The following is a 17,128-nucleotide window of genomic DNA, read 5'->3' on the forward strand; positions in this document are numbered from 1 at the left end:
TTTCTAGCATTATCCTTGTTTCTTAAGATATTAAGACTTAAGTATTATAACATTACAGCTTCACGTAATTTTATCACTTTATAACAAATTTTTTGTAACAATTTTTTTCAAGATTCCGATTTTTTTCCAATTACAAACTTTTCATAACATTGCGACTTCATTCCTGTCACAACATTTTTTTTAAATTTTTGTATCTTTTTACAATCTATTTTCTCAAAACACTACAACATTAATTTTGTATTATTGCAAAAAATTTTCATAATACTAAAACTTGATTTAGAACAAAAAAAACTTTATTCTGGTAACATTGCCACATTTTGTCGTAATATTATTTTGTTATTCTAGTAACGTTATTTTATGTAACATTATTTATAGAGGCAACTTGTTTTTCCACTCTACCGGTACTTTAAATATGCATGTAAGTTGACAATTTTATCCTTGTAATATTGCAACATGTTCTTGTAAAATTGCAAATGTATTCATGCATTTTCTGGCATTATCCTTGTTTCTTAAGATATTAAGACTTAAGTATTGTAACATTATATCTTCATGTAATTTTATCACTTTGTAACATTCTGATTTTTTTCCAATTACAAACTTTTCATAACATTGCGACTTCATTCCTGTCACTACATTTTTTTTAATTTTTGTATCTTTTTACAATCTATTTTCTCAAAACACTACAACATTAATTTTGTATTATTACAACATTTTTTCATAATACTACAACTTGATTTAGAACAAAAAAAACTTTATTCTGGTAACATTGCCACATTTTGTCGTAATATTATTTAGTTATTCTAGTAACGTTATTTTATGTAACATTATTTATAGAGGCAAATTGTTTTTCCACTCTACCGGTACTTTAAATATGCATGTAAGATGACAATTTTATCCTTGTAATATTGCAACATGTTCTTGTAAAATTGCAAAAGTATTCATGCATTTTTCTAGCATTATCCTTGTTTCTTAAGATATTAAGACTTAAGTATTGTAACATTACATCTTCACGTAATTTTATCACTTTGTAACATTCTGATTTTTTTCCAATTACAAACTTTTCATAACATTGCGACTTCATTCCTGTCACTAAATTTTTTTAAATTTTTGTATCTTTTTACAATCTATTTTCTCAAAACACTACAACATTAATTTTGTATTATTACAACATTTTTTCATAATACTACAACTTGATTTAGAACAAAAAAAACTTTATTCTGGTAACATTGCCACATTTTGTCGTAATATTATTTAGTTATTCTAGTAACGTTATTTTATGTAACATTATTTATAGAGGCAAATTGTTTTTCCACTCTACCGGTACTTTAAATATGCATGTACGTTGACAATTTTATCCTTGTAATATTGCAACATGTTCTTGTAAAATCGCAAATGTATTTTATGCATTTTTCTGGCATTATCCTTGTTTCTTAAGATAATAAGACTTAATTATCGTAACATTACATCTTCACGTAATTTTATGACTTTGTAACAATTTTTTTGTAACATTCCGATTTTTTTCCAATGACAAACTTTTCATAACATTGCGACTCCATTCATACATTTTTTTTATTTTTGTATCTTTTTACAATCTATTTTCTCAAAACACTACAACATTAATTTTGTATTATTACAACATTTTTTCATAATACTACAACTTGATTTAGAACAAAAAAAAACTTTATTCTGGTAACATTGCCACATTTTGTCGTAATATTATTTAGTTATTCTAGTAACATTATTTTATGTAACATTATTTATAGAGGCAAATTGTTTTTCCACTCTACCGGTACTTTAAATATGCATGTACGTTGACAATTTTATCCTTGTAATATTGGAACATGTTCTTGTAAAATCGCAAATGTATTTTATGCATTTTTCTGGCATTATCCTTGTTTCTTAAGATAATAAGACTTAATTATCGTAACATTACATCTTCACGTAATTTTATCACTTTGTAACATTCTGATTTTTTTCCAATTACAAACTTTTCATAACATTGCGACTTCATTCCTGTCACTACATTTTTTTTAATTTTTGTATCTTTTTACAATCTATTTTCTCAAAACACTACAACATTAATTTTGTATTATTACAACATTTTTTCATAATACTACAACTTGATTTAGAACAAAAAAAAACTTTATTCTGGTAACATTGCCACATTTTGTCGTAATATTATTTAGTTATTCTAGTAACATTATTTTATGTAACATTATTTATAGAGGCAAATTGTTTTTCCACTCTACCGGTACTTTAAATATGCATGTACGTTGACAATTTTATCCTTGTAATATTGCAACATGTTCTTGTAAAATCGCAAATGTATTTTATGCATTTTTCTGGCATTATCCTTGTTTCTTAAGATAATAAGACTTAATTATCGTAACATTACATCTTCACGTAATTTTATCACTTTGTAACATTCTGATTTTTTTCCAATTACAAACTTTTCATAACATTGCGACTTCATTCCTGTCACTACATTTTTTTTAATTTTTGTATCTTTTTACAATCTATTTTCTCAAAACACTACAACATTAATTTTGTATTATTACAACATTTTTTCATAATACTACAACTTGATTTAGAACAAAAAAAACTTTATTCTGGTAACATTGCCACATTTTGTCGTAATATTATTTAGTTATTCTAGTAACGTTATTTTATGTAACATTATTTATAGAGGCAAATTGTTTTTCCACTCTACCGGTACTTTAAATATGCATGTACGTTGACAATTTTATCCTTGTAATATTGCAACATGTTCTTGTAAAATCGCAAATGTATTTTATGCATTTTTCTGGCATTATCCTTGTTTCTTAAGATAATAAGACTTAATTATCGTAACATTACATCTTCACGTAATTTTATCACTTTGTAACATTCTGATTTTTTTCCAATTACAAACTTTTCATAACATTGCGACTTCATTCCTGTCACTACATTTTTTTTAATTTTTGTATCTTTTTACAATCTATTTTCTCAAAACACTACAACATTAATTTTGTATTATTACAACATTTTTTCATAATACTACAACTTGATTTAGAACAAAAAAAAACTTTATTCTGGTAACATTGCCACATTTTGTCGTAATATTATTTAGTTATTCTAGTAACATTATTTTATGTAACATTATTTATAGAGGCAACTTGTTTTTCCACTCTACCGGTACTTTAAATATGCATGTAAGATGACAATTTTATCCTTGTAATATTGCAACATGTTCTTGTAAAATTGCAAATGTATTCATGCATTTTCTGGCATTATCCTTGTTTCTTAAGATATTAAGACTTAAGTATTGTAACATTATATCTTCATGTAATTTTATCACTTTGTAACATTCTGATTTTTTTCCAATTACAAACTTTTCATAGCATTGCGACTTCATTCCTGTCACTACATTTTTTTAAATTTTTGTATCTTTTTACAATCTATTTTCTCAAAACACTACAACATTAATTTTGTATTATTACAACATTTTTTCATAATACTACAACTTGTATTAGAACAAAAAAAACTTTATTCTGGTAGCATTGCCACATTTTGTCGTAATATTATTTAGTTATTCTAGTAACGTTATTTTATGTAACATTATTTATAGAGGCAAATTGTTTTTCCCCTCTACCGGTACTTTAAATATGCATGTAAGATGACAATTTTATCCTTGTAATATTGCAACATGTTCTTATAAAATTGCAAAAGTATTCATGCATTTTTCTAGCATTATCCTTGTTTCTTAAGATATTAAGACTTAGGTATTGTAACATTATATCTTCATGTAATTTTATCACTTTGTAACATTCAGATTTTTTTCCAATTACAAACTTTTCATAACATTGCGACTTCATTCCTGTCACTAAATTTTTTTAAATTTTTGTATCTTTTTACAATCTATTTTCTCAAAACACTACAACATTAATTTTGTATTATTACAACATTTTTTCATAATACTACAACTTGATTTAGAACAAAAAAAACTTTATTCTGGTAACATTGCCACATTTTGTCGTAATATTATTTAGTTATTCTAGTAACGTTATTTTATGTAACATTATTTATAGAGGCAAATTGTTTTTCCACTCTACCGGTACTTTAAATATGCATGTACGTTGACAATTTTATCCTCGTAATATTGCAACATGTTCTTGTAAAATCCCAAATGTATTTTATGCATTTTTCTGGCATTATCCTTGTTTCTTAAGATAATAAGACTTAATTATCGTAACATTACATCTTCACGTAATTTTATGACTTTGTAACAATTTTTTTGTAACATTCCGATTTTTTTCCAATGACAAACTTTTCATAACATTGCGACTCCATTCATACATTTTTTTTATTTTTGTATCTTTTTACAATCTATTTTCTCAAAACACTACAACATTAATTTTGTATTATTACAACATTTTTTCATAATACTACAACTTGATTTAGAACAAAAAAAAACTTTATTCTGGTAACATTGCCACATTTTGTCGTAATATTATTTAGTTATTCTAGTAACATTATTTTATGTAACATTATTTATAGAGGCAAATTGTTTTTCCACTCTACCGGTACTTTAAATATGCATGTACGTTGACAATTTTATCCTTGTAATATTGCAACATGTTCTTGTAAAATCGCAAATGTATTTTATGCATTTTTCTGGCATTATCCTTGTTTCTTAAGATAATAAGACTTAATTATCGTAACATTACATCTTCACGTAATTTTATCACTTTGTAACATTCTGATTTTTTTCCAATTACAAACTTTTCATAACATTGCGACTTCATTCCTGTCACTACATTTTTTTTAATTTTTGTATCTTTTTACAATCTATTTTCTCAAAACACTACAACATTAATTTTGTATTATTACAACATTTTTTCATAATACTACAACTTGATTTAGAACAAAAAAAAACTTTATTCTGGTAACATTGCCACATTTTGTCGTAATATTATTTAGTTATTCTAGTAACATTATTTTATGTAACATTATTTATAGAGGCAAATTGTTTTTCCACTCTACCGGTACTTTAAATATGCATGTACGTTGACAATTTTATCCTTGTAATATTGCAACATGTTCTTGTAAAATCGCAAATGTATTTTATGCATTTTTCTGGCATTATCCTTGTTTCTTAAGATAATAAGACTTAATTATCGTAACATTACATCTGCACGTAATTTTATCACTTTGTAACATTCTGATTTTTTTCCAATTACAAACTTTTCATAACATTGCGACTTCATTCCTGTCACTACATTTTTTTTAATTTTTGTATCTTTTTACAATCTATTTTCTCAAAACACTACAACATTAATTTTGTATTATTACAACATTTTTTCATAATACTACAACTTGATTTAGAACAAAAAAAACTTTATTCTGGTAACATTGCCACATTTTGTCGTAATATTATTTAGTTATTCTAGTAACATTATTTTATGTAACATTATTTATAGAGGCAAATTGTTTTTCCACTCTACCGGTACTTTAAATATGCATGTACGTTGACAATTTTATCCTCGTAATATTGCAACATGTTCTTGTAAAATCGCAAATGTATTTTATGCATTTTTCTGGCATTATCCTTGTTTCTTAAGATAATAAGACTTAATTATCGTAACATTACATCTTCACGGAATTTTATCACTTTGTAACATTCAGATTTTTTTCCAATTACAAACTTTTCATAACATTGCGACTTCATTCCTGTCACTACATTTTTTTTAATTTTTGTATCTTTTTACAATCTATTTTCTCAAAACACTACAACATTAATTTTGTATTATTACAACATTTTTTCATAATACTACAACTTGATTTAGAACAAAAAAAACTTTATTCTGGTAACATTGCCACATTTTGTCGTAATATTATTTAGTTATTCTAGTAACGTTATTTTATGTAACATTATTTATAGAGGCAAATTGTTTTTCCACTCTACCGGTACTTTAAATATGCATGTACGTTGACAATTTTATCCTCGTAATATTGCAACATGTTCTTGTAAAATCGCAAATGTATTTTATGCATTTTTCTGGCATTATCCTTGTTTCTTAAGATAATAAGACTTAATTATCGTAACATTACATCTTCACGTAATTTTATCACTTTGTAACATTCTGATTTTTTTCCAATTACAAACTTTTCATAACATTGCGACTTCATTCCTGTCACTACATTTTTTTTAATTTTTGTATCTTTTTACAATCTATTTTCTCAAAACACTACAACATTAATTTTGTATTATTACAACATTTTTTCAAAATACTACAACTTGATTTAGAACAAAAAAAACTTTATTCTGGTAACATTGCCACATTTTGTCGTAATATTATTTAGTTATTCTAGTAACGTTATTTTATGTAACATTATTTATAGAGGCAAATTGTACTCTACCGGTACTTTAAATATGCATGTACGTTGACAATTTTATCCTCGTAATATTGCAACATGTTCTTGTAAAATCGCAAATGTATTTTATGCATTTTTCTGGCATTATCCTTGTTTCTTAAGATAATAAGACTTAATTATCGTAACATTACATCTTCACGTAATTTTATCACTTTGTAACAATTTTTTTGTAACATTCCGATTTTTTTCCAATGACAAACTTTTCATAACATTGCGACTCCATTCATACATTTTTTTTATTTTTGTATCTTTTTCCAATCTATTTTCTCAAAACACTACAACATTAATTTTGTGTTATTACAAAAAATGTTCATATTACTTCAGGCAACTTGTTTTTCCACTTTAAATATGCATTATTTAATTTTGTTATACTATTTAAAACTAGTTATTTGTTAACTTTTAAACAACTTCAATCAAATCCTTGGTTGAAAATGAACAACTACAAATCTTATTATACTTATTGTCTTTTTAAATTTGTTTATTGGTCGAAATAAATCACATTTTTGACTGTGAAGCTTCCAGGGTCCATTTTAAACGCCCACTTAATTGGCCAATAATGTTTCCTTGGCTGTAAAGAGGGACCAAAACGCAGACATGTGAGCAAACCTGTCAAGGCTTTCGCTTTCAACCTGTCACATTTATATGACAAGACCACCGAAGGAAAAGCTCTCGGCTGTCTGAGCAGCTGCGAGTGATGTTCAGGGCCTCCTCTGCTCGTGTAGTTTAATTTCCTTTAATTAAGTCAGAGCAAGCGCCCTTTGACGTTTGCGCGTCTTGATTGGCAGGTGTGTGACATGGTGCAAACGTGCTTGGCGGGCTGGCATACATGACGTGAGGCGAGGATGAGAAATGTCCATGAAAAGATGCTACATTTGCACTAAAATGGCTTTTTGATGGCTGCCACCTCCTGCTGTGAGTTCATTTCCATCAGTCCAAATGAATGAAATGGATCACCCAGTAATGCATCTTACCTTCTTTTTTGTTGTTTGCAACCATTTCTTTGGCTTTTCAGGGCTGTTTTGCCAATGTATATTTTTTTCATACTTTTTTGTCTGCCTCGGCTCACGTGTGTGTCCGATTGCTGCTGCAGCTGCTGCTACTTCTGTTTCTGATGCAGCTCGGCTCAATGTCCGATGCCCAGATTAAGACTTTAACCGTTAATCAAATCTCCCGAGTTTTGCTTGGGGAGGGCAGATAGGAGCTGGCTATCTGCGATGACCCTGGCAAGAGAGCAGAGAGGGAAGGAGAGAAAAAAAAAAAAAAAGAACAGCTTTTCAAAGTGTACTGATTTGACGACATTTAGTTTTTCTGTTGACTCCGGAGAAAATATATATTTTTTTATGCGTGCATTAGGATGACCAGCAGCAGTGGGTAGAATGGAAGTCGCTAAACTGATAGGATGGAAGATTTTCTGATATACAGTACAGGCCAAAATCTTGGACACACCTTTTCATTCAATGGGTTTTCTTTATTTTCATGACTATTTACATTGTCGATCAGGGGTCCCCGAACTTTTTGACTCGGGGGCCACATCGGGTTAAAAAAATTTGGCCGGGGGCCGGGCTGTATATCTATAAATATATGTTCCGAGCGCGATGATGTCAAGTTATCGATGGGAAAAAAAGCATTTTTAGACAATATGATTTGCCTGAGCGGCTAGGACAGGGGTCTGCAATCCGCGGCTCTGGAGCCGCATGCGGCTCTTTCATGCCTCCGCGTGGCTCCCTTTGGCTTTGAAACCAAATGTCAACAAATAATGGCTACTTGATTTATTATATTTCATTTTATTTAGTTTATTTTAATTTAACAGTTGTTATTTTGGAGAGTTTTGGGATCTTGTCATATGAAAATAAAACACATTTTAATATATTGTCGATGAAAATGTATGTCACAGCCCTTATGCGACATATCTTGCTGCCATGCAATTGTATTGTTTTTAGCGGTCAACCCCTAGCAATGGACGGATCAAAAAAGAGAAACATTTTATTTATTTACATTTTTATTAATTTTCTGTTTTAATTGATGACTAGGTAGTAGTTTAAATTTTTAGTCAAATGAATATGCCGCAGTTGTATGCCTTCAGAACATTGGAATAAGTTGATTTTTATTTTTTTATTCATTAATAAGGGAAAGAACAGTGTATTTTTTTCTAATGTTCAAAATAATTTGATGATTTGCTTCGTTATACCCAGAAATACATCAAATAAGTGTTTATTTTATATAGCACAAGTGGTGTTATCGTCATTTTTAGGAATCTAATAGAGTTCGCGGCTCTAGGTGGGTTTTATTTGGGGGCAAATGGGCTCTATTGGCTCTTTGTATGCTGAAGGTTGCCGACCCCTGGGCTAGGAGACACCGAGAGTAACAAGCGGTACAAAATGGATGAGAAGGGACAGATTTAAATAAATATTTGTATTAAAAACTTTTTTTTTTTAACTTCCCGAGGGACGAATTTTGGACGCTGGCGGGCCGTAGTTTGGGGACCCCTGTTGTATATTGTCACTGTAGGCATCATAACTATGAATAAACACATGTGGAGTTATGTAATTAACAAAAAAAGGGTGAAATAACTGAAAACATGTTTTATATTCTAGTTTCTTCAAAATAGCCACCCTTTGCTCTGATTACTGCTTTGCACACTCTTGGCATTCTCTCGATGAGCTTCAAGCACACCTGTGAAGTGTGACTAACTCTTGAAGCTCATCGAGAGAATGCCAAGCGTGTGCAAAAAAGTAATCAGAAAAAAGGGTGGCTATTTTGAAGAAACTAGAATATAAAACATGGTATCGGTTATTTCACCTTTTTTTTTTGTTAAGTACCGTATTTTTCGGACTTTTCATAGTTTGGCCGGGGGTGCGACTTATACTCAGGAGCGACTTATGTGTGAAATTATTAACACATTACCGTAAAATATCAAATTATATTATTTAGCTCATTTACGTAAGAGAATAGACGTATAAGATTTCATCGGATTTAGCGATCAGGAGTGACAGATTGTTTGGTAAACGTATAGCATGTTTTGAATGACTCTTACCATAATATGTTACGTTAACATACCAGGCACATTCTCAGTTGGTTATTTATGCCTCATATAAAGTACACTTATTCAGCCTGTTGTTCACTATTCTTTATTTATTTTAAATTGCCTTTCAAATGTCTATTCTTGGTGTTGGGTTTTATCAAATAAATTTCCCCAAAAAATGCGACTTATACTCCAGTGTGACTTATATATGTTTTTTTCCTTCTTTATTATGCATTTTCGGCCAGTGCGACTTATACTCCGGAGCGACCTATACTCCGAAAAATACGGTACATAACTCCACATGTGTTCATTCATAGTTTTGATGCCTTCAGTGACAATCCACAATGTAAATAGTCATGAAAATAAAGAAAACGCATTGAATGAGAAGGTCCAAACTTTTGGCCCGTACTGTATATATATATATATATATATATATATATATATATATATATATATATATATATATATATATACATATGTATATATGTATATATGTATATATTATTATTAAAATAAAAAAATATAGTTTTTATTTATTATCTTATATATTTTTGTTTTTTAAAGCAGAGAATGCCAAGAGTGTGCAAAGCAGTAATCAGAGCAAAGGGTGGCCTATTTTGAAGAAACTAAATAAATAAATGATAAATGGGTTGTACTTGTATAGCGCTTTTCTACCTTCAAGGTACTCAAAGCGCTTTGACACTACTTCCACATTTACCCATTCACACACACATTCACTCCTCTCTGAGCTGCCACCTTACCGTGGTAGAGGAGTTTGCGTGTCCCAATGATCCTAGGAGCTATGTTGTCCGGGGGCTTTATGCCCCCTGGTAGGGTCTCCCAAGACAAACTGGTCCTAGGTGAGGGATCAGACAAAGAGCAGCTCGAAGACCTCCATGACGAATAAAAATAAAGGACCCAGATTTCCCTCGCCCGGACGCGGGTCACCGGGGCCCCCCTCTGGAGCCAGGCCCGGAGGTGGGGCACGATGGCGAGCGCCTGGTGGCCGGGCCTGTCCCCATGGGGCCCGGCCTGGCACAGCCCGAAGAGGCAACGTGGGTCCCCCCTCCAATGGGCTCACCACCCATAGCAGGGGCCATAGAGGTCGGGTGCATTGTGAGCTGGGCGGCAGCCGACGGCAGGGCACTTGGCGGTCCGATCCTCGGCTACAGAAGCTAGCTCTTGGGACGTGGAACGTCACCTCGCTGGGGGGGAAGGAGCCTGAGCTAGTGCGCGAGGTTGAGAAGTTCCGGCTAGATATAGTCGCACTCACTTCGACGCACAGCAAGGGCTCTGGAACCAGTTCTCTCGAGAGGGGCTGGACTCTCTTCCACTCTGGCGTTGCCGGCAATGAGAGGCGACGGGCTGGGGTGGCAATTCTTGTTGCCCCCCAGCTCAGAGCCTGCACGTTGGAGTTCAACCCGGTGGACGAGAGGGTAGCTTACCTCCGCCTTCGGGTGGGGGGACGGGTCCTGACTGTGGTTTGCGCTTACGCGCCAAACCGCAGCTCAGAGTACCCACCCTTTTTGGATTCGCTCGAGGGAGTACTTGAGAGTGCTCCCCCGGGTGATTCCCTCGTTCTACTGGGGGACTTCAATGCTCATGTTGGCAGCGACAGTGAAACCTGGAGAGGCGTGATTGGGAAGAATGGCCGCCCGGATCTGAACCCGAGTGGTGTTCTGTTATTGGACTTTTGTGCCCATCACAGATTGTCCATAATGAACACCATGTTCGAACATAAGGGTGTCCATATGTGCACTTGGCACCAGGACACCCTAGGTCGCAGTTCCATGATCGACTTTGTAGTTGTGTCATCGGATTTGCCTGCCTCATGTTTTGGACACTCGGGTGAAGAGAGGGGCGGAGCTTTCAACCGATCACCACCTGGTGGTGAGTTGGCTGCGATGGTGGGGGAGGATGCCGGACAGACCTGGCAGGCCCAAACGCATTGTGAGGGTGTGCTGGGAACGTCTGGCAGAGTCTCCTGTCAGAGAGAGTTTCAATTCCCACCTCCGGAAGAACTTTGAACATGTCACGAGGGAGGTGCTGGACATTGAGTCCGAGTGGACCATGTTCCGCGCCTCTATTGTCGAGGCAGCTGATTGGAGCTGTGGCCACAAGGTAGTTGGTGCCTGTCGTGGCGGTAATCCTAGAACCCGTTGGTGGACACCGGCGGTGAGGGATGCCGTCAAGCTGAAGAAGGAGTCCTATCGGGTTCTTTTGGCTCATAGGACTCCTGAGGCAGCGGACAGGTACCGACAGGCCAAGCGGTGTGCGGCTTCAGCGGTTGCGGAGGCAAAAACTCGGACATGGGAGGAGTTCGGGGAAGCCATGGAAAACGACTTCCGGACGGCTTCGAAGCGATTCTGGACCACCATCCGCCGCCTCAGAAAGGGGAAGCAGTGCACTATCAACACCGTGTATGGTGAGGATGGTGTTCTGCTGACCTCGACTGCGGATGTTGTGGATCGGTGGAGAGAATACTTCGAAGACCTCCTCAATCCCACCAACACGTCTTCCTATGAGGAAGCAGTGCCTGGGGAATCTGTGGTGGGCTCTTCTATTTCTGGGGCTGAGGTTGCCGAGGTAGTTAAAAAGCTCCTCGGTGGCAAGGCCCCGGGGGTGGATGAGAGCCGCTCAGAGTTCCTTAAGGCTCTGGATGATGTGGGGCTGTCTTGGTTAACAAGACTCTGCAGCATCGCGTGGACATCTGGGGCGGTACCTCTGGATTGGCAGACCGGGGTGGTGGTTCCTCTCTTTAAGAAGGGGAACCGGAGGGTGTGTTCTAACTATCGTGGGATCACACTTCTCAGCCTTCCCGGTAAGGTCTATTCAGGTGTACTGGAGAGGAGGCTACGCCGGATAGTCGAACCTCGGATTCAGGAGGAACAGTGTGGTTTTCGTCCTGGTCGTGGAACTGTAGACCAGCTCTATACTCTCGGCAGGGTCCTTGAGGGTGCATGGGAGTTTGCCCAACCAGTCTACATGTGTTTTGTGGACTTGGAGAAGGCATTCGACCGTGTACCTCGGGAAGTCCTGTGGGGAGTGCTCAGAGAGTATGGGGTATCGGACTGTCTGATTTTGGCGGTCCGCTCCCTGTATGATCAGTGTCAGAGCTTGGTCCGCATTTCCGGCAGTAAGTCGGACGCGTTTCCAGTGAGGGTTGGACTCCGCCAAGGCTGCCCTTTGTCACCGATTCTGTTCATAACTTTTATGGACAGAATTTCTAGGCGCAGTCAAGGCGTTGAGGGGATCTGGTTTGGTGGCTACAGGATTAGGTCTCTGCTTTTTGCAGATGATGTGGTCCTGATGGCTTCATCTGGCCAGGATCTCCAGCTCTCGCTGGATCGGTTCGCAGCCGAGTGTGAAGCGACTGGGATGAGAATCAGCACCTCCAAGTCCGAGTCCATGGTTCTCGCCCGGAAAAGGGTGGAATGCCATCTTCGGGTTGGGGAGGAGACACTGCCCCAAGTGGAGGAGTTCAAGTACCTCGGAGTCTTGTTCACGAGTGAGGGAAGAGTGGATCGTGAGATTGACAGGCGGATCGGTGCGGTGTCTTCAGTAATGCGGACGCTGTATCGATCCGTTGTGGTGAAGAAGGAGCTGAGCCGGAAGGCAAAGCTCTCAATTTACCGGTCGATCTACGTTCCCATCCTCACCTATGGTCATGAGCTTTGGGTTATGACCGAAAGGACAAGATCACGGGTACAAGCGGCCGAAATGAGTTTCCTCCGCCGGGTGGCAGGGCTCTCCCTTAGAGATAGGGTGAGAAGCTCTGTCATCCGGGGGGAGCTCAAAGTAAAGCCGCTGCTCCTCCACATCGAGAGGAGCCAGATGAGGTGGTTTGGGCATCTTGTCAGGATGCCACCCGATCGCCTCCCTCGGGAGGTGTTTAGGGCACGTCCGACCGGTAGGAGGCCACGGGGAAGACCCAGGACACGTTGGGAAGACTATGTCTCCCGGCTGGCCTGGGAACGCCTCGGGATCCCCCGGGAGGAGCTGGACGAAGTGGCTGGGGAGAGGGAAGTCTGGGCTTCCCTGCTTAGGCTGCTGCCCCCGCGACCCGACCTCGGATAAGCGGAAGAAGATGGATGGATGGACACACACATTCACACACTGATGGAGGGAGCTGCCATGCAAGGCGCTACCAGCACCCATCAGGAGCAAGGGTGAAGTGTCTTGCTCAGGACACAACGGACATGACGAGGTTGGTACTAGGTGGGGATTGAACCAGGGACCCTCGGGTCGCGCACGGCCACTCTCCCACTGCGCCACGCCGTCCCTAAACTAGAATATTTCACCTTTTTTTGTTAAGTACATAACTCCACATGTGTTCATTTCTAGTTTTGATGCCTTCAGTGACAATCTACAATGTAAATAGTCATGAAAATAAAGAAAACGCATTGAATGAGGAGAAGGTGTGTCCAAACTTTTGGCCTGTACTGTACTTACCCTTGAAACGACAGTTGACCTCCACCAAAGATTTAAAGTCATATAATCATGGGGGCAAACTTTAGCTTTTACAAGAATAAAGGTGTAATACTACAGGAAAAAAGTCATAATATTACATGAGACAAAAGGTAAGTTTTACAAGACTAAAACCGTTTATTTACGAGAATAAATTGGAAAGAAAATACGTCAGACTTTTTTCAAGAATACAGAAAACATTTCACAAGAGTAAAGTTGTAATATTCCAAGAAAAAAAGTCTGTAGTGAAATTTTTTTACAAGAATAAAATCTTATTTATTTGATAAAAACCTCAGTTTTCATAAAAATATAGCTCTCACGAAAGTAATGTACTACTACAGGGGTGTCAAACTGGTTTTCATTGAGGGCCACATCGCAGTTATTGTTGCCCTATATATATATATATATACATGTGTATGTATATATATATATATATATATATATATATATATATATATATATATATATATATATATATATAAAATACATTAACAATATATTTAAAAAATACAAATCATTTCACTTCAAAAACTGGCAGCTCAGTCACCAGAATTTTACAACAAAAGCTGTTTCTTGTTTTTTGTGTCCAAAAAACAACTGTATCCTTTTAACATTGCAACTCGTCATGACTTTATTTACAAACGTAACATTACGACTTTGTTTGCAAACATTTTAACATTTTGACTTTAGTCGCAAAAATTGTAACATTGCGACTTTATTTGAAAAAATGGTAACATTACAATTTTTTTCGCAAACACTTTTGCCGTTATGACTTTATTTGCACACACTGTAACATTGGGACTTTGTTTGCAAAAATTGTAACATTACGACTTTTTCAACTAATGTTTAGCTTCCCTTCTTTTTTGTGTCGAAAAATATAACCGTATCCTTTTAACTTTGCAACTTTTTATGACTTTTTTTTTTCTTGCAAAAATTGTAACATTACGGCTTTGTTGGAAAAAATTCTAACATCACGACTTTATTCGCAAAAATTACATGACTTTTTCAACTAATGTTACACGTTTCTTCTTTTTTGTGTCGAAAAAACAACTGTCTCCTTTTAACATTGCAACTCGTCATGACTTTATTTACAAACATAACATTACGACTTTGTTTGCAAAAATTGTAACATTACAACCTTATTTGCAAAAATTGTAACATTACAATTTTATTCGCAAAAACCTTTGCCGTTATGACTTTATTCGCACACACTGTAACATTAGGACTTTGTTTGCAAAAATTGTAACATTACGACTTTTTCAACTAATGTTTAACTTCTCTTCTTTTTTGTATCGAAAAATATAACTGTATCCTTTTAATTTTGCAACTTTTTATGACTTTTTTTTTCTTGCAAAAATTGTAACATTACGACTTTGTTGGAAAAATTTGTGACAATCCCGACTTTATTTGCAAAAATGATATGACTTTTTCAACTAATGTTAAACGTTTCTTCTTTTTTGTGTCGAAAAAACAATTGTATCCTTTTAACATTGCAACTTGTCATGACTTTATTTACAAACGTAACATTACGACTTTGTTTGCAAAAATTGTAACATTACAACCTTATTTGCAAAAATCGTAACATTACAATTTTATTCGCAAAAACTTTTGCCGTTATGACTTTATTTGCACACACTGTAACATTAGGACTTTGTTTGCAAAAATTGTAACATTACGACTTTGTTGGAAAAAATTCTAACATCACGACTTTATTCGCAAAAATTACATGACTTTTTCAACTAATGTTACACGTTTCTTCTTTTTTGTGTCAAAAAAACAGCTGTATCCTTTTAACATTGCATCTCGTCATGACTTTATTTACAAACGTAACATTACAACTTTGTTTGCAATAATTGTAACATTACAACCTTATTTGCAAAAATCGTAACATTACAATTTTATTCACAAAAACTTTTGCCGTTATGACTTTATTCGCACACACTGTAACATTAGGACTTTGTTTGCAAAAATTGTAACATTACCACTTTTTCAACTAATGTTTAACTTCTCTTCTTTTTTGTGTCGAAAAATATAACTGTATCCTTTTAACATTGCAACTCTTTATTACTTTTTTTTCCGCAAAAATTGTAACATTACGACTTTGTTGGAAAAATTTGTAACATCCCGACTTTATTCGCAAAAATGATATGACATTTTCAACTAATGTTAAACGTTTCTTCTTTTTTGTGTCGAAAAAACAACTTTATCCTTTTAACATTGCAACTCGTCATGACTTTATTTACAAACGTAACATTACGACTTTGTTTGCAAAAATTGTAACATTACAACCTTATTTGCAAAAATCGTAACATTACAATTTTATTCGCAATAACTTTTGCCGTTATGACTTTATTCACACACACTGTAACATTAGGACTTTGTTTGCAAAAATTGTAACATTACGACTTTATTGGAAAAAATTCTAACATCACGACTTTATTCGCAAACATTATATGACTTTTTCAACTAATATTACAAGTTTCTTCTTTTTGTGTGTCAAAAAAACAACTGTATCCTTTTAACATTGCAACTCGTCATGACTTTCTTTACAAACGTAACATTACGACTGTTTGCAAAAATCGTAACATTACAATTTTATTCGCAAAAACTTTTGCCGTTATGACTTTATTTGCACACACTGTAACATTAGGACTTTGTTTGCAAAAATTGTAACATTACGACTTTTTCAACTAATGTTTAACTTCTCTTCTTTTTTGTATCGAAAAATATAACTGTATCCTTTTAACTTTGCAACTTTTTATGACTTTTCTTTTTCTTGCAAAAATTGTTACATTACGACTTTGTTGGAAAAAATTCTAACATCACAACTTTATCCGCAAAAATTACATGACTTTTTCAACTAATGTTACACGTTTCTTCTTTTTTGTGTCAAAAAACCAGCTGTATCCTTTTAACATTGCAACTCGTCATGACTTTATTTACAAACGTAACATTACGACTTTGTTTGCAAACATTTTAACATTTTGACTTTTGTCGCAAAAATTGTAACATTGCGACTTTATTTGAAAAAATGGTAACATTACAATTTTTTTCGCAAACACTTTTGCCGTTATGACTTTATTTGCACACACTGTAACATTGGGACTTTGTTTGCAAAAATTGTAACATTACGACTTTTTCAACTAATGTTTAGCTTCCCTTCTTTTTTGTGTCGAAAAATATAACCGTATCCTTTTAACTTTGCAACTTTTTATGACTTTTTTT

At 34.9% G+C, this 17,128-nt stretch overlaps 2 protein-coding genes across 4 annotated transcripts in view; one reads left to right on the forward strand and one right to left on the reverse strand.

Moving 5' to 3' along the window:
* Positions 1-17,128, forward strand: part of wdr25 (WD repeat domain 25) — a 323,171-nt gene that overhangs the window by 132,858 nt on the left and 173,185 nt on the right. The window lies entirely within an intron of this gene.
* Positions 1-17,128, reverse strand: part of begain (brain-enriched guanylate kinase-associated) — a 156,920-nt gene that overhangs the window by 75,195 nt on the left and 64,597 nt on the right. The window contains exon 2 of one of the 3 annotated variants that reach the window (XM_061968272.2): positions 7,386-7,634. The exons of the other annotated variants lie outside the window; for them this stretch is intronic. Coding sequence (XP_061824256.2) covers positions 7,386-7,456 — 71 coding nt within the window. The 5' untranslated portion in view covers positions 7,457-7,634. The remainder of the gene's footprint in view (positions 1-7,385; positions 7,635-17,128) is intronic. 3 annotated transcript variants of the gene reach the window in all.

Source organism: Nerophis lumbriciformis, linkage group LG08 (genome assembly GCF_033978685.3).
Source record: "Nerophis lumbriciformis linkage group LG08, RoL_Nlum_v2.1, whole genome shotgun sequence".
Taxonomy (NCBI): Eukaryota; Metazoa; Chordata; class Actinopteri; order Syngnathiformes; family Syngnathidae; genus Nerophis; species Nerophis lumbriciformis.